Source organism: Abramis brama (genome assembly GCF_963993115.1).
Source record: "Abramis brama genome assembly, chromosome: 21".
NCBI lineage: Eukaryota > Metazoa > Chordata > Actinopteri > Cypriniformes > Leuciscidae > Abramis > Abramis brama.
In genome coordinates, this window is record NC_139983.1 from 2255533 (window position 1) to 2279929 (window position 24397).

At 42.3% G+C, this 24397-nt stretch overlaps 2 protein-coding genes across 2 annotated transcripts in view; one reads left to right on the forward strand and one right to left on the reverse strand.

Moving 5' to 3' along the window:
• Nucleotides 1–433: 433 nt before the first annotated feature.
• LOC311072463 (nuclear factor 7, ovary-like) overlaps nt 434–24397 on the forward strand; it is a gene marked incomplete at its 3' end in the record, with an annotated part of 29815 nt that continues 5851 nt past the window's right edge. The window contains exons 1-5 of the mRNA XM_084097487.1: nt 434–971; nt 15545–15640; nt 15821–16051; nt 16127–16149; nt 16224–16342. Coding sequence (XP_083953613.1) covers nt 570–971; nt 15545–15640; nt 15821–16051; nt 16127–16149; nt 16224–16342 — 871 coding nt within the window. The 5' untranslated portion in view covers nt 434–569. The remainder of the gene's footprint in view (nt 972–15544; nt 15641–15820; nt 16052–16126; nt 16150–16223; nt 16343–24397) is intronic.
• Nucleotides 22979–24397, reverse strand: part of LOC311072354 (uncharacterized protein) — a 193495-nt gene continuing 192076 nt past the window's right edge. Inside the window, exons 3-4 of the mRNA XM_084097319.1 lie at nt 23496–24113; nt 22979–23409 (exon numbers count right to left, since the gene is read on the reverse strand). Of these exons, the coding sequence (XP_083953445.1) occupies nt 23158–23409; nt 23496–23648 (405 nt within the window). The 5' untranslated portion in view covers nt 23649–24113 and the 3' untranslated portion in view covers nt 22979–23157. The remainder of the gene's footprint in view (nt 23410–23495; nt 24114–24397) is intronic.

A 24397-nucleotide genomic window follows, 5' to 3' on the forward strand; every position in this document is an offset into this window, starting at 1 on the left:
TGCACAAAATCCACTGTGAAACACTGGAAACTCGGGGACAGGCGGAGGATGGGAAACACACTGGGACAACTCCACAACGATCTGACAAATACAAGATGCAAACTGTGAGCATAAATAGGAGCCGCTGATCAGATGCAGATGGTGCTGCTGATCAGCGGTAGTGATTAGTGACCACGCACACACAACAACACAAGGCGAAAAAGAGTCAGTGAATTCATGAACCGTGACAGTTTCAATGGAAGTTTTGTTCAAATCTAATTTGAAGAAATCCTGATGTTGTTGTTTGTACCAAATGTGATCATAAACTCCACCCTCTTTCAACACTTACCAGGAAGAGACTGACTTATTATTTCTCTTTTCTGTCATGCTGACTCTCTTCTCTCTCGACAAAAGCAATAAAGAAGCAGCGATCAGTGGAGAATAATGATAAACACTTTCAAGAAGGATTTTTGAGGCATTTGTTTCTGAACAGACAGCAGATCGCTGTGATTCTCAAGGCGATTCATTTTTTAAACCGTTATTCAGAAAGTGAAAGTAAAGTTTGTGTTGCTGGAGCTCAAACGGTGAAAATGGCTTCACTAAATGTCTCTGCTGAAGAGCTTTCTTGTCCCGTGTGCTATGAAATCTTCAAGGCTCCTGTTCTTTTATCATGTAGTCACAGTTTCTGTAAAGAGTGTCTTCAACAGTTCTGGAGAACCAAGAAAACTCAGGAGTGTCCTGTCTGCAGGAGAAGATTCACAAAAGATCAACCTCCTCTTAATCTGGCATTAAAAAACTTGTGCGAGTCAATCCAGAAGGAGAGAAATGAGACGCATTCATCAGGATCTGAGGAGATCTGCAGTTTACACAGTGAGAAACTCAAACTCTTGTGTCTGGAGGACAAACAGCCTGTGTGTTTAGTGTGTATTACTTCACAACAACATGACAATCATAAATTCAGACCCATCAGTGAAGTGGTTTCATCATATAAGGTAAGACAAATATCTCTTGTTTTACATGTAAATGAAACTGAAAGTGACATGAAGAGAGTAGTAAATACCCACACACTCATTCACACACACACACTCGCACACACTCGAACACACACACACACACACACACACACACACACACACACAGGGCCCTATCATACATCCGGAGCAATGCAGCGCCAGGAGCGGCGCAAGTGTTTTGCTAGTTTCAGCCTGAAAAGTTTTCATTTTCACGTCCTGCCCACATTGTTTAAATAGCAAATGCATTTGCGCCCATCTGTGCACCCATGGACTGCTGGTCTGAAAACCAGGAGTGTGTTCAGGCGCATTGTTGGTCCGTTGCTATTTTGAGGAACTGAAATAGACTGAGCCATTGACCAACTGAAATCTGGTCTAAAGTCAATGGCGCAATATTTTTTTGTTATTTAAAGAGCGTGTTAGTAATGTGCGCAGTGAGAAGTGAGACTGAGTTACTGATGACTCATTTAGGCGGTTCAGACTCAATTATTTCTTTTGGGAGACAATAACTTTATTTATCGTGCACTTTCCACTTTACAACTTTGCAGAACATTTACATTCACAAACAGCCGTATTACACACTGCATGAAAGGGAATATTCGAAAAAGCATATGGGGCACTTTAAGACCTTTTAACAAACTTGATGCTGTTGAAAAATACCTATTTAAGTGTTGATTTGATTGAATAGGGCTTCAGTAATCAGGACTGGTTGTGTTTAGCACTATAGTAGTGAACCGCACTATAAATACATTTCAAAGATTTGAGGAATTAGTAAATATGAAATTTCACTATTAAACAAGGAAAGCTTCCCTGCTTTCACAGGGAAGAGCCTAGTTGACATTTCAGGACTGCACTGTCGTCGCGTCCAGGCACAGGTCCTTCATCAGATCTGGATACAGCCTGGATCCGGCGGACTGCGGGTTAAACCTCGGGTTAAACAGAGAGACTAATATTAGCGTAGACGCCATTCTTCTTATGATGTAACGAGTAGATCAGGATTTATGGGAAGTGTTCCCGGTTCCGGCTGACCTAATCTATGCAGCCTAACATTGAATTATAAAAGTCTATAATGTGTTATGTGTATGCTAGGTCAAAGAGATGTGTTTTTAGTCTAGCTTTGAACTGACAGAGTGTGTCTGCTTCCCGGACAATGTTAGGAAGGCTGTTCCAAAGTTTTGGTGCTAAATAGGAAAAGGATCTACCGCCAGCAGTCGATTTTGATATTCTAGGTATTATCAACTGGCCGGAATTTTGAGATTGCAATACGTGAAGGACTATACTGCGGAGCTAAACCATTTAGTGCTTTGTAAGTAATCAGCAATATTTTTAAATTTATACAATGTTTAATAGGGAACCAATGGCTAATATGGTCATACTTCCTGGTTCTGGTAAGAACTCGAGCTGCTGCATTTTGGACCAGCTGTAATTTGTTTATTAAGCGTGCAGGGCAACCACCCATAATAGCATTACAATAATCTAGCCTTGAGGTCATGAACGCATGGACTAATTGTTCTGCATTTGTCAATGAGAGCATATGACGTAATTTAGATATATTTTTAAGATGGAAAAATGCGGTTTTACAGATACCAGACACGTGACTTTCAAATGAAAGATTGGTATCAAAGAGCACACCCAGGTTCCTAACCGACGACGAAGACTTGACAGAGCAGCCATCAAGTGTTAGGCAGTATTCTAGATTATTACGTGAGGAAGTTTTTTGTCCAATAATTAGAATCTCTGTTTTTTCAGAATTAAGCAGTAGGAAATTACTAGTCATCCAAGTTTTTATATCAGCTATGCATTCCGTTAATTTTGTGAATTGGTAAGTTTCGTCAGGGCGTGAAGAAATATAGAGCTGAGTATCGTCAGCATAACAGTGAAAACTAATTCCATGCTTCCTAATGATATCTCCCAAAGAGGAGCATGTACAGAGTGAAAAGCAACAGTCCTAGTACTGAGCCTTGTGGTAAGCCATACTGAACTTGTGATCGATGAGACATCTCTTCATTTACTGCTACAAACTGATAACGGTCAGATAAGTATGATTTAAACCATGTTAATGCAATTCCACTAATGCCAACATAATTTTCGAGTCTATTTAAAAGAATGTTGTGGTCAATAGTATCAAATGCAGCACTAAGATCGAGTAACACTAACAGAGAGATACAACCACGATCGGATGATAAGGGCAAATCATTTGTGACTCTAACGAGAGCAGTCTCAGTGCTATAGTACGGTCTAAATCCAGACTGAAAATCCTCGCAGATATCATTTCTTTCTAAAAAGGAACATAGTTGTGAGGATACCGCCTTTTCTAGTATCTTTGACAGAAAAGGTAGATTCGAGATCGGTCTGTAATTGACTAATTCTGTACGATCAAGTTGTGTTTTTTTTAACAAGCGGTTTAATCATAGCCAGCTTAAAAGTTTTTGGTACGTATCCTAGAGACAAAGATGAATTAATGATATTAAGAAGAGGATCTATGATCTCTGGAAGCATCTCTTTCAGTAGCTTAGTCGGAATAGGGTCTAACATACATGTTGTTGATTTAGATGATTTAATGAGTGTAACAAATTCTTCCTCTTCTATAGCAATGAATGAATCAATGAATTTTTCCTTTGGGAGACTACAATGCACTCCCTGATGCGATACTGTAGTAGACAGTTGCATAGTTATAATTTTCTCCCTAATGTTATCAATCTTATACTGTAAGTGAAGAAGTTCATAAAGTCATTACTGCTGTGCTGCTTGGAAACTTCTGGGCTCGAAGCTTTATTTTTCGTTAGTTTAGCCACTGTTTCAAATAAATACCTTGGGTTTTGTTTATTTTCTTCTTATAGGGTTGAAAAATAAGCAGATCTAGCAGCTTTTAAGGCCTCTCTGTATGCAATCGAGCTGTCTTTCCATGAAATGCGAAATACCTCGAGTTGCCTTTCAGTCGGGTAACGTTCGACTTAGTCTATTGTACCGACTGAATGGGATAACGCCTAGTGAGCCCGATCACTCTGATTACTCTTAAAATCAAGCCAACAAGCTTTGGCAGGTGCGTAATCAACCCTGCAGGTATAAACATGAAAGTGGATGCACCTACCAGTTGTGTTTCGCTTTCGAAACTGATTGGTTCATTCCGATGGCCTCTATAACTATATACAACGAGTGTGCCGGTGTTCTTTTGGAAGACTCTCCTGGTGTCGGTGTTTACAGCAATTACAGCGGTGGTCGCAAGCTACGAAAGCTCTCTTCAGCTGTTTCCACAGCATTTTTTCTTCTTAGTAAGAGTGTTTTGTTGACGCGGTTGAGGGCGGAAGTAGTGAGTGCTTCACTTTCGAGTGTTGCTGCGGTTGTTCCCCTGTGTGCTCCGGCACTGGTGACGGGTCCCATTTCTAAAAGAGCAAACACGGTTGTGATTTGTGTGTCTTTTTCAAGATGCCATTTCATCCGTGCGTTTCTGGGTGCAGTCGGTCTCTGTCGTCCTCTGACGGCCACGAGGGCTGTGTCACGTGCCTGGGCATTCAGCACGCTGAAGCGGCTCTTGTGGATGATTCATGTCCTGATTACGGGGATATGATCATCTCGCTGCTAAGATCGAGAGTTCTAGAGCGCCTCCTGGGTAAAAAAAAAAAAAAAAAAAACTTCCAGGGGAAACCTGGAATGCCGCAGTGTACGGGTGATCTGGGAGCTACGGTGAGGGGGAATCCGCCCGGCGTGGATCCCTCCCGTTTCTCAGGCATCGCAGCCGGGGGAAGCTCAGCAGGAATGCGCCGGTCCCTCTGTGATGGACCGACCGGACATTTCTTTTGGGGCGACTCCGGACGATGTGATGTCCATCGCAGCATCGGAGGGGGAGCTTGATTTGACGGAGGAAGACTCGGTGCCGTTGCCCTCCACCAGGAGGGTGGCAACGCCAATGTTGGATCCTGAGATGACAGCTATGCTCAAGAACTCCAACAGGTGCTCGCAGTTGAGTGTTGATTGTGATTGAGTGTGATTGATGTGTGTTGGAGTAGACTATGTTTTTCTTGGCTTGTTTGCAGTTCTTTTTATTCTTACTTTTTTACTTTTTAAATAATTTATTTATTTATTTATTTATTATTCCGTGATGGTTCTAAGGAAGATGGGGATTATATTTTTGCTGGTTTTAATACTTTTAGGCAAGGCAAGGCAAGTTTATTTATATAGCACATTTCATACACAATGGTAATTCAAAGTGCTTTACATACTATTAAAAATAATCAGAAGAAATAAGAATATACAAAACAGTTTAAAATAAAGAAACATGAAAGAACTAAAAATAATTAAAACAGTTTAGAATAAAGAACAGTTTAAAATAAAGAAACGAGAAAGAACTAAAAATAATTAAAACAGTTTAGAATAAAGACTAAAATAAGACACAGTATAAACAGTCGGACAAACAGTGACACAGTGCTCATTCATTAAATGCAAAGTTAAACAGATGTGTTTTGAGTCTGGATTTGAATGTGACTAATGTAGGAGCACATCTGATCTCCTCTGGAAGCTGGTTCCAGCTGCGGCTGGCATAATAGCTAAAAGCAGACTCTCCTTGCTTAGAGTAAACTCTTGGAACTTCTAGCTGATGTGATCCTAGTGATCTGAGTGATCTGTTGGGTTTGTATTCCGTGAGCATATCTGCAATGTATTGAGGTCCTAGGCCATTGAATGATTTATATACTAGTAATAATACTTTAAAATCAATCCTATAAGTAACTGGCAGCCAGTGTAATGACCTGAGGACTGGTGTGATATGATCATATTTTCTGGTTCTGCTAAGAATCCTGGCTGCAGCGTTCTGTATGAGCTGACACTGTCTTATGGTCTTTTTGGGAAGGCCAGTGAGGAGTCCATTACAATAATCCACCCTGCTGGTGATGAAAGCATGCACTAGTTTTTCTAAGTCTTGATTGGAAACAAAGCATCTAATTCTTGCAATATTTTTCAGATGATAGTATGCTGATTTAGTTATTGCTTTGACATGACTATTGAAACTAAGGTCTGACTCTAAAGACACACCAAGATTCTTGACCTGATTTTTAGTTGTTTGACCTTTAGAGTGAAGGTATGCGTTCACCTTGAGAACTTCATCTTTGTTTCCAAACACAATGATTTCAGTTTTGTCTTTGTTTAACTGTAGAAAGTTTTGGCACATCCAGCTGTTGACTTCATCAATGCATTGAAGCAGAGAGTCAATGGGGCTGTAATCATTAGGCGATAGGGCTAAGTAGATCTGTGTGTCGTCTGCATAGCTGTGGTAAGAGATTTGGTTCTTTCTCATTATTTGGCTCATTGGGAGCATGTACAGGTTGAACAGGAGTGGCGCAAGAATTGAGCCTTGAGGGACTCCGCATGTCATGGGCGTCCACTCAGACTTATGGTCACCTATACTCACATAATAACCTCTCCCATCTAAGTATGACCTGAACCATTTTAGAACTGTCCCAGAAAACCCCACCCAGTTTTCCAGCCTGTCCAGAAGTATTTTGTGATCGACAGTGTCAAATGCAGCACTGAGGTCGAGTAGAACCAGCACTGATAATTTGCCTGAATCTGTATTTAAGCGAATATCGTTTATTATCTTAATGAGCGCTGTCTCTGTGCTGTGATGCGATCGGAAGCCAGATTGAAAATTATCAAAGTATCCATTTGAGTTTAAGAATTTGTTCAGCTGATTGAAGACAACTTTTTCAATGATTTTGCCTGTGAAAGGAAGATTTGAGATCGGTCTATAGTTGCTTAATATAGTCTTATCCAGATTGCTCTTTTTCAGGAGGGGTTTGACAACAGCAGTTTTAAGGGAGTTTGGAAAACTTCCATAGAAAAGTGAGGCATTTACCACTTCTATGAGATCTGCTTCTAAACAGTCTAACACACTTTTAAAAAAAGATGTGGGAAGTGTTTTACTCAACTTGGCTGCTGGAACATTACCGAACCGGATCCAATATACACAAGATTTTCTCCTTGAACTGAATACAGGCAGCTTGGTGTCGAGGCAACTTGCAAATTCCCCCCTGTTTAAGGACATTATGGCTTATAATAACTGCCAGCACTTCAGTTCTGAAGAAGATGGCAGGACTCGAAGAAAAATACGGAAAAGAGGTAAAAAGGGTGGCGCGAGGCAGCGCGTGAGAATCTTAACAAGGAAGAGACGTCTGCCTCTACCCTCAATAGTCCTGGCTAATGTCCAATCACTGAAAAACAAGGTGGATGAACTGCAGGCACGAGTATCATACACACGGGAGTTAAGAGATGCGTGTGTGTTAGCCTTCACTGAGACGTGGCTGACGGACGTAGACATGGATTCTATCATTGACATTGATGGATTCGGGGTACCAATACGTCTCGATCGTGATCCATGTACGACGGGGAAGCGGCAAGGAGGTGGAGTATGTTTTTATATTAACCCAAGATGGTGTAATAATGTGACGGTACGGGAGAAAATTTGCCTACCGGACATTGAGCTATTGACAATTTCGGTGAGACCATACTACTTGCCAAGGGAATTTCCTCAAGTGTTTCTGTCTGTTGTGTATATTCACCCTGAGGCTAATACTAAAAATGCAAACGAGGTGTTGTTCTCCGTGTTACAAAGACTTCAGTCCATCTCACCTGATGCCCCATGTCTTGTTATGGGTGATTTTAACCGCATTAACTGCAACAAAACACTTAGCCATTTTCACCAGTACATCACTTATCACACTCAAGGAAATAAGACTCTTGACTTATGTTATGGATCTATACGTGGGGCATACAGATCCGTTGCTGGGCCCCCATTGGGCTCTTCTGACCACTGTGTGGTGCACCTGTTCCCAACATATAGGACTGTGCTGCAAAGGAGAGGCACAGAATCATGGACGGCCCAGGTATGGAATGAGGATGGTATAATGGCCCTACAAGGTTGCTTTGAGTGTACGGACTGGTCTGTTTTTCAAGCATCGTCGGACAATATAAATGAGTGGACTGATGTGGTGTGTAGTTATATTTCATTCTGTGTTGATAATGTGATTGATACTAAGGTTATTAACCATCATTCAAATAATAAGTCTTGGTTTAATGCAGAATTGAAAAATCTTCTTAAGGAAAAAAGTGCTGTTTTTAAAGTGGTGATAAAGTTGCTTATTTTATTATTAGGAAGGAAGTAAGAGCAGCTATTGTGAAGGCTAAACATAATTACAAAGAAAAAATAGAATACAGATTCTTAAATGCTGATCAAAAGGCAGTTTGGGATGGAATGAAAGTAATGACAGGTTTACAGGAAAGTAATAGAACTGTGATATCTTTAAATGGGCATACATCTAATGCGTGTTTAGCGAATGAACTTAACAAATTTTATTTAAGATTTAATGTGGATGATGATAATCTTGGCAAGGTAATATGGTGTTTAATATCGATGCTCCCACGGTGGCTAGGTTTTTTAAAAGGATAAAAGTAAAAAAAAGCCCAGGACCAGATAATATTAGTGGTAAGGTGTTGAGAGCGTGTAATTTACAGTTTAGTGGCACATTTACACAGATTTTTAATATGTCACTTAAAATGCAAATCGTCCCACAAATCTGGAAACATGCCACAATTGTTCCTGTGGCGAAATGTAGGTGTCCAAAGGTTTTAAATGATTTCAGACCAGTAGCCCTCACCTCTTTGGTGATGAAAACATTTGAGAAAATAGTGAGAGAGGAGATATTGAAGCATGTAGAAGTCAATTTAGATCCTCTCCAGTTTGCGTATAGAGCAGGGAGGGGTGTTGAGGATGCCATAACTACTCTTGTACATTTAGTAGCTCAACATCTGGAGACCCCAAAAACAAGGGCATGACTAGCTTTCATTGATTTCTCATCCACATTTAATACAATTAGGCCACATGTGTTAGCTGATAAACTTGTCCGATTATTTAACCTTGATCTTAATTTAGAAGGATGGATTGTCCTTTTTTTATTGAACAGGACTCAGTGTGTGAGAGTCAATGGTTTGCTTTCTTCTAAGTTATGTTCTTCTACTGGTTCCCCTCAAGGGTGCGTTCTTTCACCTTTGCTTTTTATTTTGTACACGAATGATTGTAGGAGCACATTTGACAATAGATATGTTAAAGTTTGCAGATGATACTGTGATCGTGAGTCTCCTAGCAAATGAAGAGACATCTCATGGACCTGTGGTGGAGGATTTTGTCTCTTGGTGTGCAAATTGTAATCTAAATTTAAATATATCAAAGACCAAAGACATGATTATAGACTTTGGAAAATCTGCCATTTTAGCCTCTCCTACTGTTATAAATGGAAGGGACATTGAGCTTGTGGACGAATATCGATATCTTGGTATTGTGATTGATAACAAATTAAACTTTAATGCCAACACTGATGCTATTTGTAAAAAGGTTCAACAGCGTATGTTTTTCCTAAGGAAAATGAACTCTTTTAAAGTATGTTCAGTGTTGATGTCACTGTTTTATCTGAGTTTTATTGAATCTGTCATTTCTTACTGTGCCATTGTATGGTTTGATAGTACTAGCCTGTCCAATAGAAACAGAATGACTAAACTGATTAAGACTGCTTCTAAAGTAATTGGAGTTCAACAGATATTGCTCCAGGACATTGTTAAGGAACGGGTTGTTAAAAAAGCCAATTCGATAAATATCTGCCCATCACACCCATTATACAAAGAGTTTGTTATGCTCCCATCAGGCCATAGATATAGAGCAATGGGGGAAAAAACGAAGAGGTTCAAAAACTCATTCATACCAACTGCTATTTTAATGCTGAATAGCCTGTAACCATTTGCCTTTTTTAACCTGTCTACTTGTGCGTTTTTGTGTTTATGTGATGTGTGGCACCTGTGCAAAACTAATTTCCTAAGGGATAAATAAAAACAAACTGAACTGAACTGAAGGCCGCCGAGGCGGTCGGGCTCGTGTGGAATACTCCACCGCATCCTGAACCGTCTCGGTTGGATGATTGGTTTCTTGGAGCAGGCCGGTCTGGTTCTCAGCCCGCCGCTCCGGTACCTTTCTTTCCTGAAGTGCATGAGGAGCTCACTAGGTCGTGGAAGGCACCTTTCTCTGCCAGAAACAGGCTTGGTAGCTCCTCCTCCCTCACTACCCTCGACGGAGGTGTGGATAAGGGTTACAAGGTGATCCCCCCAGTGGAGCGGTCTGTTGCGATGCAACTGTGTCCAGCGACCGCTACCTCCTGGAAGGGAGACCCTCGTTTCCCCTCTAAGGCCTGTAAGTTCTCGTCTGCTTTGGCGGGCAGAGCTTACAAGGCCTGTGGGCAGGCCGCATCTTTGCTGCATGCCATGGCATTGCTTCTGGGCCACCAGGCCCAGGCACTCATGGACATGCACGAGAGTAGTGCAGATCGTGAGCTCATGGGTGAGCTCCGCACTGCAACCGATTTGGCCCTCCGGGGCACAAAGGTTGCAGCTTCACGCGATCAGTCTGGCGATGTCTACCTTGGTGGTCCAGGAGCGCCATCTCTGGCTCAACCTGGCGGATATGATGGAAGTGGACAAGGTTCGAGGTTCACTCCCCCATTTCCCAGGTTGGGTTATTCGGCGACGCGGTGGAGAACTTCGCCCAACAGTTCTCCACTGTACAGAAGCAGACGGAGGCCATCCGGCACATCCTTCCCTGACGGCCTGCTGCTGCTTCCATCCGGCCGTCGGGGGTAGATCCTCCGCCTGCCCGTCGCCGAGGGCGTCCCCCTGCGTCTGCCTCTTTTCCCGCTGAGCACGTGCGGCAGCCTTCACCCGGGGCTCAGCGTGGATCCAGAAGCAGGCTTAGCGCCCCGCCCACCTCAGGTGCTGCCAAGCCAGATGGTAAGCACAAGCGGTAGTGAGGTGGGCCGCCCAGGGATGGGATTTTGTTCTTGTAGATGGTACCGGTTCACTCCCTCCCCTTGGTGGAGGACCGGGGGGAGTCTTTGTTTGTGTAGGTCTGTTCCGCCGCTGGCTCCCTGTAAGGGCCAGCAGTACCTATATTTTCAAAGAAAGAGCAAATTTCTTTATCCCTGAGCATTAGCAGAGGTGAGCTGTAGGTGTGCAACCCAGGAGCCTGACACCAACAGTCACGTCTGTATCATCAGCCCTCATTATGGTGGCGTATCATATTGGCCGTCTCACGCTATTTTGAGATCCTCTGAAACGAGGGAAACGGGTAAGTGCACTTACATGTGCACATGATTCAGTCTCGGGCCGCCTACGGGCCTTCCGAGTAGAGTCCCTGTTTACTGAAGTTGTGGTTGATGGTATCTGGAATTCTGTTGATTCACCGGTGTAGCACCGTAAGGTGTTCCTGGCTGTTTCAGCTTTTTTCCTTTTGCTAGAGACTCAGCTTCATTAGTTAGCAGTAATGCGTTCGAGGACCCGCTCATGCCTTCTCACGCACTCGGCTGCTAACTAAGGAGGCAGACCTGGTCTTTGGCCGCCTACGGGCTCTCTGAAGCTAGGTCTCTGCCTCCGAACCGTTGCCTCATTCTGAGTAGGTCTGGTACGCTGAGCCTTTTTGGGTGGTCAGTTGTAGCGCTGAAAAGTGTTCCTGATCGTCTCGATTGGTTTGTGTATTTTTGACTCGGCTAAGGCGATTCAGTTCGTCTGGCACCCGTTCGGTCCGCTGCTGCCTGTGTCACTATGTGAGCAGGTAGTACCGTGACGAGCGTGGTCATCGCTTCCCACTGGTGAGGGTCGCGGTGAGGCCATTCCTCCAGCCGATATGGAAACGGGTCTCTATGGGATCCGTTTCTGTAATACTTGGGTTACAATGAGTTCATTGGGATCGGTGTTTACTGTTCGGGCCTTTTTTGGAAGATAAAAAGCCCCCGTTCAGTTTTCACACAGCAGGTAAAACTGTGGTCCTTCAGTGGTTGCAACGAAGGACCTGCTGGATCAGTACTTTGGGCTCCACTCTTCCGCGAGACATGGGTCATCCCATGCCTGGCGTCTGGGGTGGAGGTCTCGGTACGGGTCCTTACCCTACGAGTGCTGCATAGCCAGGGGGTTCGCAGGTCAACTGAGAGGGGTTCCTTTCCTAAACAGAGAGGAACCTTTCTTAGTCTGGAGGTGAACTTGGTTTACATGTTCCTCAGGGGACATGTCCGGTCAGTGTTGGGGTGAGAAAGGGTCCCATTGATTAATTTCAGAGACTCCCGGGGCATGTGTGAGACACAGCCATCCTGGATGGTTTCCTCCATGTGTTGACCGCTTCAACATTGACTTTATGACCAAATTCGCTAGTGGCCGTGGCAGAGTTGCACACTCAAGTGGTGTGCTACCAAACCCTTAGCCGTGTACAGGTCTTGGTTTTCGAGTCAGTGACTCTAGACCAGATCTGGGGACATGAGCGCAGGTGCCATGTATAACGGGCATGTAGTCAGTTAGGTTGGGCGTGTCAGTCTACATTGCCGTCTTTTCGCCTAGAGTTTCAGCGAGGATAATTCAAGGGCTTCCTCGCTGGTCCAAACTCGCCTGCCACTACCTCCGATGGGGCTGAAGCTGGGTACGCTTCTCCACAGTAGAACTCTGGCCTGCTCAATCATGCTGCCTCAGGGCCTTTTCGCTACTCACTGGGAATAGTGGTTGTATCGGAACGGACTGACGCCAGGGTTCACGCTAAGGGTGTTCCCCGGTGAGCTTTCTTGCCCGTCAGCGTGCTATGTCAGAATGGAACAGTCTTCAGTTGCCCCGTTCTGGCCCAACTAGACTTATTCCTTGAGAGCCTTCTGACTTCCTCTGAGTCACTCAGAGATGGGCATCGATGGCACCCACAACGAGCCCTAAATGGCAGCTTGGTTGTGGTGGTTCAGTATCTACCTCTGAAAGAGCTATGGATACTAATACTTCTGCGTGAGCCCCCTCCATCTGGAGGCCTGCTGGTGATCTGAAGTAGAACCGGTTCGTTGGCGTTCTTAAAAATAAGAACCCCTAAGATGTTCGGTCATTTTGTCACTTCCCTACTGCACTAGAATTGTGTGGTGCGGCTTCAGCTCCACCTTTCTGGGTGACGTTGTTCTCATGGGCACGTCACGGTGCGGCTTCTGAGGGGGGTACAATTTGATCGTCTGGTTCCTGAGCAATGCAAGGGGTCATCCTTCTTGCATAGCTCTTACCTTCTCAGAGACTTCTCCAATGCCATGTACTCGGAGCGGTCCCCTGAGTAGTCAGGTAGCGAGTTAAAAACCTGTTTTAAGTAACAGTTCTCCTATTGTGTTTTACTCCTCAGAAGGTGGGAACTTGCATCATTTCAGTTGACAAAGTGTGCCTGGATTCGGGCCAGGGCTACTCCTGCAGGGGACCCTGGGCTGGATATATGCCAAGGCTCCTATCATTCCTGTGATGGGAATAGATAGTGAGCCTGCGAGCACTGCCTCGGAGGAGGCAGACCCAGCCCTGACTTTTCTCTGCTTCTCTCGCTCTGCGGTGGTAGAACAGAACGCAAAGTCTCGGTACCGGACTAACTACTTGTCTGTTTGGGGACCAGCAGAAAGGAGGGCGGTTCCCTGTGCGATGGTTGGCCCACGTGGGAATGTGTGGCCATCATCTTGGTGGAAGTCCAAGGTGCACCGTGTCCACTTGGGTTAAGAGTCCCTCCATCTGGAGCGTGTGCTCGTTCCTAAGTGTCGACATGGGTGCCTCGCTGAACAGATATTGTGTTAGGGGTTGGGCGACATTACACTAATGTGTACTGAACTCATGGCTTAGTAGGCTCCTTCATTGAAGTCAGCCTCACTTAGCCAGAGTTTAGTGTCAGCTTGCTACGCCATTCCCCTCCTATGGACTGGATAAGTGCGTAAATTTACTCTGGTGAGTTCTACGGAACCCTAGTGAGTTCCTCTGAGCCCCCTGTCGGTAGTAGACGTGGCGGAGCGTCTGATACTATTCCTATCACTTGTATGCTTGTGAAACTTGTTAGGTGGGGCCCATACGTTGCGATCCCTACGGTGATCCCATATGTGTATTTCTCTACGACATGCTTCCTACAGTTAGCTCGTATCTTCCTTCGTTGTGTCCAGCACTGGAAGGCACTGGAAGGTGGCAGTAGTAGTGGCGTGTTAGAGGATCCCATACAGTCGGTACGATCGACTAAGTCGAACGTTACCCGACTGAAAGGGAACGTCTCGGTTACCAATGTAACCCTTGTTTCCTGTAGGAGGGAACGGAGACTTAGTCCTCTTGCCACTTCTACTGGACCACCGCTGACTGGGGCACGATCTGCTCCTCAGCGAAAAACAACTGGTAGGTGCATCCACTTCCGTGTTTATACCCGCAGGGTAAGGCGGGGCGTTGATTACGCACCTGCCAAAGCTTGTTGGCTTGATTTTAAGAGTAATCAGAGTGATCGGGCTCACTAGGCGTTATCCCATTAGTAACCGAGACGTTTTGTTTTCTTCCAGTTGCGCTCCATTTTTCTGGCTGCTCTCTTAAGGGCCCAAGTGTGCTTGTTGTACCACGGCGTTGGACTATTTTCTTTAATCTTCTTTAAGCGCAATGGAGTTCTTTAAGTTTCTGTCGCAATATCGAGTTCTTCTAAGCTATCTGGGATGCTGAGATGATGAAACTGATCAGGAAGTTTATTAATAAAGCAATCTTTAGTGGCAGAAGTGATAGGTCTAACATATTTGTAACACTGAGTCGGCTTTGCAGCCTTGGCTAAATGAAGTTTACACGAGACTAGATAATGATCAGAGATGTCATCGCTCTGCTGCAGCATTTCAACGGCATCAACATTGATTCCATGTGATAATATTAGATCTAGGGTATGATTACGACAACGAGTAGGTCCTGATACATGTTGTCTAACTCCAATAGAGTTAAGAATGTCTTTAAATGCCAGTCCAAATGTATCTTTTTCGTTATCTACATGTATATTAAAATCACCAACAATAATGACTTTATCTGCAACCAGTACTAACTCTGATAGAAAGTCCGCAAATTCTTTGATAAAGTCTGTATGGTGCCCTGGTGGCCTGTATACAGTAGCCAGCACAAATCTCAAACGTGATTTATCATTTACACTATATATTGCTATAATAAGCACCAACACTTCAAAAGAATTATATTTGAAACTAGACTTCTTAGTAATTCTAAAAATATTACTATAAATAACAGCAACACCTCCCCCTTTGCGTTTCAGACGAGGTTCATGTTTATAACAGTAATCTTGCGGGGTGGACTCATTTACTCGTTTGGTTTTAGCCAGGTTTCTGTCAAACAGAGCACATCTAGATTATAGTCTGTAATCATATCATTAACAATGAGTGCTTTTGAAGTAAGGCATCTAATATTCAGCAACCCAAGCTTTATCATTTGCTCATTTGTATTATATCTGTTTTTTTTTTAAGTCCTAATTCGGGGAACATATGGGGAACATTCGGTCTCTATATGATGATGTCTAGGTGAAAGAGGCTCTATGTGATGGGATTTATCTGACCTTAGTGACGTGAGACAGCTGGCAGATGGTCGGTTTAGCCAGTCTGTCTGCTTCCTGAACTGAGCCCCAGATTGTCATGTTTGAGCTCTTCACTGTAATCTTGTGTTTTATGTTTTTTGTTCAATTCTAGGAGGAGCTCAATACAGCACTGAAGACCTTACAAGAGAAACTTAAACGCAATGAAAAAATGAAAGGAGAGTTTGAGAAAACAGTTCAACACATCAAGGTGAGGAAACAGAATCAAAAGTCATGTATAGTATCACTGTATACAGTTATGATTTTATATAATGGATTCCAGTTGATTATTTCTGTAAATAACGAGCATCAATCTGCTTCTGTGTCGGGTATCTGAGTTTATCTCTGATATGAATGATGTGAAGTGTTGATGTGTGTCGATTGATTTCAGTCTCAAGCTGAGCACACAGAGCGTCAGATTAAACAGCAGTTTGAGAAGCTTCATCAGTTTCTCAGAGATGAAGAAGAAGCTACAGTCACTGCACTGAGGGAGGAAGAGGAGCAGAAGAAGCAGATGATGAAGGAGAAGCTGGAGGAGATGAATACACACATCTCAGCTCTTTCACACACAATCAAAGACATGGAGGAGATGATGAAAGCCAATGACGTCTGCTTTCTGAAGGTCTGATTTCAGATCATTGGTTGATCATTGGTTGATTGATTGAGTTGTTGATGATAAATGGTGTTTGTTCTGCAGGAGTTTACAGTCTCAATGGAAAGGTGAGTGATCAGCTCCTGTCTCTCTGGTTCTGATCCAAAGCCACTGCAGTTCTGACTCCTGAATGTTCTTCCAGAGTCCAGAGCTCACAGCCGGATCCACAGATGGCTTCTGGAGCTTTGATTCATTCGCCACGATACTTGGGCAACCTGCTGTTCAGAGTCTGGAAGAAGATGCAGGACATCGTCCAAAACAGTGAGTCTGACAGTAGAAGAGAGCAGAAGGATATATAGATAGATATATAGATAGATAGATAGATAGATAGATAGATAGATGATAGATAGATAGATAACTTTAAAGGCAATTTTCTCAATGTTTCTGTGTTTTTGCACCCTCAGATTCCAGATTTTCAAATAGTTGTATCTTGGCCAAATATTGTCTTATCCTATCAAACCATACATCAATGGAAAGCTTATTTCTTCAACTTTCAGATAATGTATAAATCTCAATTTAAAAAAATTGACCCATGTGACTGGTTTTGTGGTCCAGGGTCACAGATTAGAAATATTAGATATAATGGCAGGTTAATTGAGTCTAATAGAGAGAGAGCGACACACTTCCTAATCTGAAAATCACGCCCACCGGGGGGAAAACAATCCAATTTGTGTCCTTAAACGCTCGTTTTTTAGGTCGATGGCTTATAAAACTTTATTTCTGGATTTTTTAGCTTTTTTGTCAGTTGTGTCAAAGTTTTGGCTCATTTGAAGATTCTGTCAAAGACAATCAATGAGATTTTTCAGAGTTTTGATCATTTTAAGGAAAACTGTAAGTTTGATCAGTTATAAAAGATAAAGCCGGAGTCAGAACAGTCTGAATGTCTGAGCCGAGGTTGGAGGTTGTTAGGAGAGTTACAATTAGAACATTTAGTCTTAGAATAATAATAATTTCTCAGTCCAAAATAACAGACTGTCCACCTTATTTCTAGCTCCCATGATTCCATTTCCTTGCGTGAATTACGTTTGATGGGTAATCGCTTTAGTGTCTGGTAACAAATCAGATATCACTTTATTATATAAGTCGTTTGAACTACGTTTTAACGACCATGAATGTCTTTTAACTTATGTTTCATATACTAGTATATAACCGAAGCTATAGATTGTTAAATTAAACATTTCTCATTCTTAGTGTTTTTTTAGTTAGCTTAGATAGTAGCATTGCATACAGCTATCCAAAATGATTATAGATAACGTTTTTTTTCATCATATGCAATATTTTTCAATAAAAAACTTTGATAACAAATATGATACAAGCATACATCTAAGAATTAATTATGACATTACATGCTTGTAATTTAAAAATAAATCTTGCAAAACACCTAAAAATGCAATTTCTTTCACTTTAACTATATAAATAATCAGGATAAAAAATGAAAGATTATTACATGGATTAAAGTTTGATTACATCAAGAATCACGAGAACAGCTTTAGATCAGGCATAATACTGGGGTCCTCAGTATTACACCACACCAGCAGAAATCTACAGCAGAAATCTCAACAGATTTATTAAGTTGGCTTGAAAAAGCCAACTTACTGATATTGTATTTAATCTTATTATTAAGTTGGCTTGAGAGAGCAAACTTACTGAAATCCTAATAAACTTATTAGTGGTGCTTGCCAAAGGCAAGCCATCACTAGTGTTCTCTTGCATATTTATTAATGGTGCTTGGCAAAGGCAAGGCATCACTATTGTTATTGCTCATACTTATTATTCTTTTTATTCCGCCAAAAGTTTTACGCGCTACTCCTCCCGCAGCTTTTGTCACAGACCCACATCATGCGGATTATTCGGGAATGGTGTGCTATGACTTTTAAGTGATCCGGGGGTATGGTGTTCGCCCCAGGGGCGAAAAAGCGGCCTAAAAATCCAATAGACTTAGCATTGCGACAAATTTTGATAAGTCATAGCTCAGAGCGAGGATTTCGCGGAAACGTGTGATTTACCACATTTGAAGAGGCTGACAGGCTCTGTAAGACCATACCTCATAATGGGGTAAAAGTTGCATCCCTGGGGGGCAGGAAATGCATGTGTTTTTCCTACTATGGTAAATTGCATAGGGATTTTGTATTGAACATAGCTCTGGATCACAGTGTCATAGAGACAAGGGGGTAGGCTCATTTTACTCAGATGACCAATCAGTCTCTCAGGATCATTGTGAAGCTATCAAGCCACACCCTAGCAACTATTTAGAGCACCTTAGCAACAAGTTCCATAGACTTCCATTGAAAGAGATCAAAGGGATATCTCTGGATTAGAGGTCGACAGATGGGTTTTTTCAGGCCGATGCCGATCTTTTGAAATCCGGGTCGGCCGATGGCCGATAAATGCTGCCGATTTATTTTGGCCGATATTTGGCCGATTATGTGCTTGTTTTTAAACTCTATTTGAAAGATAAAATGTAACACAAATAATTACTTAAGATAGACAAGATTTCTCAACAAAAACATTTATTGAACACTTGACCAATCTGCACTTGTACAAAAGACAAAAATACCTTGAGATATGTTTTGTAATTGTACCTGAATTAATTGAAAATTAATTTGCTACATTTCAGATTAATATTAATTTGTTTTCCTTAAAATTTTAATAAACAGTAACTTAAACACTTTGCAGTTTGAATGATGTCTTGTATAAACAAAATGACGGAGTATGTTTTTATGTTTCCACTGTTCGATCGCATCCGCGCCTCACACACACACACACGCACAAATATAAGTAAACACTTTGCGACTTTAAACACACACGACTTTTCGATCGCGCCCGCGCCTCTCTCTCTCTCTCTCTCTCTCTCTCTCACACACACACACACACACACAACATATTCCAGCATTGCAATCTTTACATCGCAGCCTGCTTCAGAGCTAAGGTGGAGCTACAGATTAGGTGTCCCTAAAGAACCCGCATATCTAACAGTACAGTAGCTCTGCATTACATTAATTAATTTGCACGCGAGTTTTATTTATTTTTATACCATGTATTCTCCGTGTAAATTTATACACCGAACTGTGACACCCTTACCGTTTCGGTTCAATATGAATACATGTACCGTTCCACCCACGTTTGGCCAGCATTTTAACCGTGTTTAATCCAGCTACTAGCTAACGGTATGCTAAAGTTAGCTGCTGACTAGCGTCACGTTCAGCGAAGCGATGTTTCTGTTATTCTAACGTCCGTTTTCAGAGCATCCAAGAGAAGCACAGGCATAACAGTAGCACCGAAATGAAGCACAGAAATCCGCATTGATATTCGGTCCGGTAGATAATGGTCGTTAAGGCACCAGTGCCGTATTAGCACCGGGTCTGTCTGTAGCACGCTAGCAAAGCAAAGCCAGTCCTTCACTAGCCTATAGTGCGTTGGTCTCTTTTTTATTACTTATTTTCTCTGCATTGAGTGACAACCCTCTCAAATATAAGACACTCAAACAGAACAAATAAGTCTCAGATTCTCTGTCTGTAATTGCAAAATTCTTGCTTACTTATTGTGACATGATAGCAACCCTTCTGCTGTGCTAATGCAACCTCAACTACGCTATCAATATCCAAAGTAGCCGAACGTCATGTCGCCTATTCATATTTTTTTCTCGAAGTTGGCAGTAACATATCAAAAGTTTTTAATTAAATATAAAGGAGTTTTCTCCAAGGAACTTAGCTCCTTCCTTAGGCACTGAATGAGGTCTGCTCACTCTGCTGGAAAATAACTCTAGGCGCAGCGTGCGTCGAACACGTGTTCCACAACAACAACAACACTAGGCTGCCCACAGATGCGCCCGCCTAATAATCGGCTTGATATACTTGGATGTTGGCCGATGCCGATTATGTTAAAAAATGCAAAAAGATTAATCGGTCGACCCCTACTCTGGATAGAAGAGTCATAGAAACAAGAGGGTGGTCTCGTTTGACTCGGGGCAGCAAACAGCCAATCATGAATCACTTCGACACTTCCTAGCCCCTCCATAGCAACCATTGTCGAGCACCTTATCAACCAAAATCCATAGAGGGATATCTTCCATTCTGAATGTAACAGAGGCATGGGAGTTGGTTTATATAATTTTTACTGACAAGCAGCCTTTGGAGTGTCATGATTGGCAGCTGCCAGGCCACTCCCTAGCAACCAAACAGAGTACCCTAGCAACCATTTTGCAAGACCTATATCTCTGCATCAGAACATCATATAGAGATGGGGGTTGGCTCTTTTGACTCATGCTAGCAAACAGGACTTCCAACATGCTACACATGCTAGCTATGAATAGCTACATGCTAATAGCAATTAGGTAAGTGCTAAATCATGCCAAGAAAATGCTAAGAACTCCAATAGTAACCATCTGTGAGAACTACCAACCACCTAGTAACACCATAGCAACCACCCAGAATACCTTAGCAACCGCCCTGAACACCCTAGCAACTGCCTAGCAACACAACAACAACAACAATTTTATTTGTATAGCACATTTAAAAACAACTGGTGTTGACCAAAGTGCTTAACAAGGCCAATAAGTGTAGACAATACAAGCACAAAACCAGCAAAGATACACATCAAAGAGAAAAAGTCAGACACTTCAGGGTATATTAAAAGCTAGTGAGAAGAAATACATTTTCAGAGAAGTTTTAAAAAGTGTCAGAGTTTGGGCAGATCTGATATTGGGGGGTAGGCTGTTCCATAGCTTAGGTCCATAAGCTGCGAAAGCACGGTCACCCCTATTTTTTAATCTGGTCCTGGGGACAGAAAGTAAGTTCAAGTCCCCCGATCTTAGTGATCTTGACTTAATTTCTGGATGAAGCAATTCAGATAGGTACTGGGGAGCTAAGTTCTGTATAGATTTAAAAACAAAAAGCAAAACTTTAAAATCTATTCGAAATTTAATCGGTAGCCAATGAAGCGAGATCAGAACCGGTGTAATATGTACAAATTTAGATTTTCCTTTGAGAAGGCGTGCAGCTGCATTTTGGACTATTTGTAGACGGGTGATGTGTTTCTGAGAAATCCCAATATATAAAGAATTACAATAGTCCAATCTGGATGTTACGAAAGCAAGCATAGCTATCTCAAAGTGCTTACCAGACAAAAATGGTTTAACCTTAGCTAAGAGACGGAGGTGAAAGAAGAACCCTAGCAACTGCCTAGCAACCACCCAGAACACCCTAGCAACACCCTAGCAACCACCCAAAATACCCTAGCAACCACCTAGCAACGGCATAGAATACACCCAGAACACCCTAGCAACCACCCAGAACACCCTAGCAACCACCTAGCAACCACCCAAAATACCCTAGCAACCACCTAGCAACCACACATAACACCCTAGCAATGACCTAGCAACCACCCAGAACACCCTAGCAACCGCCTAGCAACCACCAAAATACCCTAGCAACCGCCTAGCAACACCATAGCAACTACCCAGAACAACCTTGCTACCACCTAGCAATGCCCTAGCAACTACCCAGAACACCCTAGCAACTGCCTAGCAACCACGCAGAACACCCTAGAGACCACCTAGCAATGCCCTAGCAACCACCCAGAACACCCTAGCAACCATTGTCGAGCACCTTAGCAACCAAAATCCAAAGAGGGATATCTTCCATTCTGAATGTCACAGACGAATGGGAGTTGGTTCATTCATACTGACAAGCAGCCTTTGGAGTTTCATCATTGGCAGCTGCCAAGCCACTCCCTAGCAACCAAACAGAGTATCCTAACAACCATTTATCAAGACCTATCTCTGCAACAGAACATCATATAGAGATGGGGGTTGGCTCATTTGTTTCGCTTGGGAAACAGTCTGTAAATATCACCATGGTAACTGTGTATTCACGCCCTAGCAACTGCCTAGCAAACACCATAGCAACCACCCAGAATGACATAGCAACCGCATAGCAACACCATAGCAACCAAAGTACCCAAAGTACCCTACCAACTGCATTGCAACCACCCAGAACACCCTAGCAACCACCCAAAATACCCTAGCAACTGCCTAGCAACCACCCAGAACACCCTAGCAACCACCTAGTAACACCATAGCAACCACCTAGAACACCCTAGCAACCACCCAAAACATCTTAGCAACTGCCTAGCAGCCACCCAGAGCACCCTAGCAACCGCATAGCAACACCATAGCGACCACCCAGGACATCTTAGCAACTGCCTAGCAGCCACCCTAGAAACTTTAAATTACTTCAAACTATACTTTAAACTAGGGCTCCACGATATTGGGAAAATATGCGATATGCGATGTTGTTGTATATTGCGATAACGATATTTCTTGCGATATTACATTTCCCTAGAGAAATGCTAGTTTTATTAGCTATTTTAAAAAAAAATTATATATGTAATGATCATACTAAAATAAACAGGTAAGAGATATTCTTCTGATTTAATTAAATGCACTGTGAACAAAAGCAATTAAACAGGTCTCATCTCACTTTTTTTAAATTGTTTTTTTTTTTTAACTGTCAAGGTGCAAACATTTAGACTTTAAAACACTTTGAATGACTGAAAACCTCGGCATATATTCTGATTTCTGGTTTGCTGTTACCATAGACCTGCAAACACAAAGAAATGCATTACTCTCAAACATTACTTTATTCACATGTAACCATGCAATCAAGAGCATCTTGAAACAAAAACAAGAGCATTTTTTAACAAAATATTCCCTTTCTTGCCTGTTTTTTAAAATAAAAATATACTATTAAACAAAGTTTACAGGCCTTAAATAAATTACTATTTAGTGGAAATACTAACATCCACAAGAATAAAATAATTAAGTATTAACATGTAAACATTAAGTAATAACATGTAAACCTATATTTCAGCACAATGCAATTGCACTGCCATATGTGCTTAACAGTGAAACTGAAACAATTTTATTTCAGTTTTTTTTGCCAGGAAAACTAGCATATTGACCTTGGTAGGTTTTAAACATGTGCATTGGCATGTCACAACATTTCCTGCTGTACTAAAAAGTCTCTCTGAAGGTGAACTAGTTGCAGGTATACAGAGATACTTCCTGGCTAGTTTACTCAGTTGTGGGCTAGTTTACTTGAGTTGTTGACCTGATGGAGTCGCCACCAAGTGAGAGGGTCCATCTCACGCTCTATGGTGGGAGACACCAAGTAGCTGTTCAGTTCAGCCTCCACAGCGTGCAATGGTACCATAGATGACGACGGAGCTGGGGATGTCTTGAAGAAACTGCCCAGGGATGTTTTGGCCTTCTTTAGGATGACATCTAATGGACCCATGCCCTGGTGATCTTGATTACTTAGGCTTTGTTTCTAAAATAGAGAAATAAAGTAAATATTGCAATCAAATCTAGTAATAGTGTATTATTATCACTTTCTATTGTGACATTAACATTTACCTTTGACACAGTTGCTTTAATTTCAGACATCACCCTGGCTCTGATGTCTGACACCTTGTCACTGCTGATGTAGCCGACTTTGAATCTGGGGTCCATAAAGGAGGTCATGTCCAGAAGTTCTTGAGTTGCTGGGTTGTCGTACTTACTGTTCATGTAGTCTAGATAGAATCTTCATCTTTATGGACTTTGTTAAATCACTGTCTTCTTCCTTTGCAGCAAGAACTGAGGTGTTCATCAAGTGAAGTACAGGTTTCACATACGAAACACTTACGTAACGTTCACCTGACAGAGCATCTGTAAATTCTTGCAGAGGCTGCAATGCCTGGTTTATAGACTCAAGTACATCTAGGTCCTGCCAAGGAACCAAATGTCTTGACTTTCTGTTTGCTGACAGGACGTCGCTTATGGCCCGCTGCTGCTCCAGAACTCTCTGAATCATTTTCTGTCTCGAACCCCACCTTGTAGTGCATTCTGTGATGAGGTAGTGCTCCGGGAGGTTGTGCTCTTTTTGTGCATTTTTCAGGGCCATCTTCTTCCAGCTGTGGGAGAAATGTCCCACTAATCTTTTGCAAAGACCAACAGCTCAAGTAATGCGCTCATCACCTTTAACAGCATTTTCTGAAGAGAGAAGACAAAACAAAACAAAACAAGGACATACAGGGTGAAATAACATTGCAATATTATAATTACAATTTTATATAACAGAAGACAGAAGATATAGAAAACAGTCAGCTACAATTTACTATATATTTCTTAAATAAACACATTATCTTAAAGGAGCTGTATGTAAGAAATGTATTTCAATTAATCATAAAATGGCCCTGATATGTCACTAGACAGTAAGAAATCATGTTCATTTCAAATACTTATATCACTGACAACAGTAGTCCGGCTAGGATATT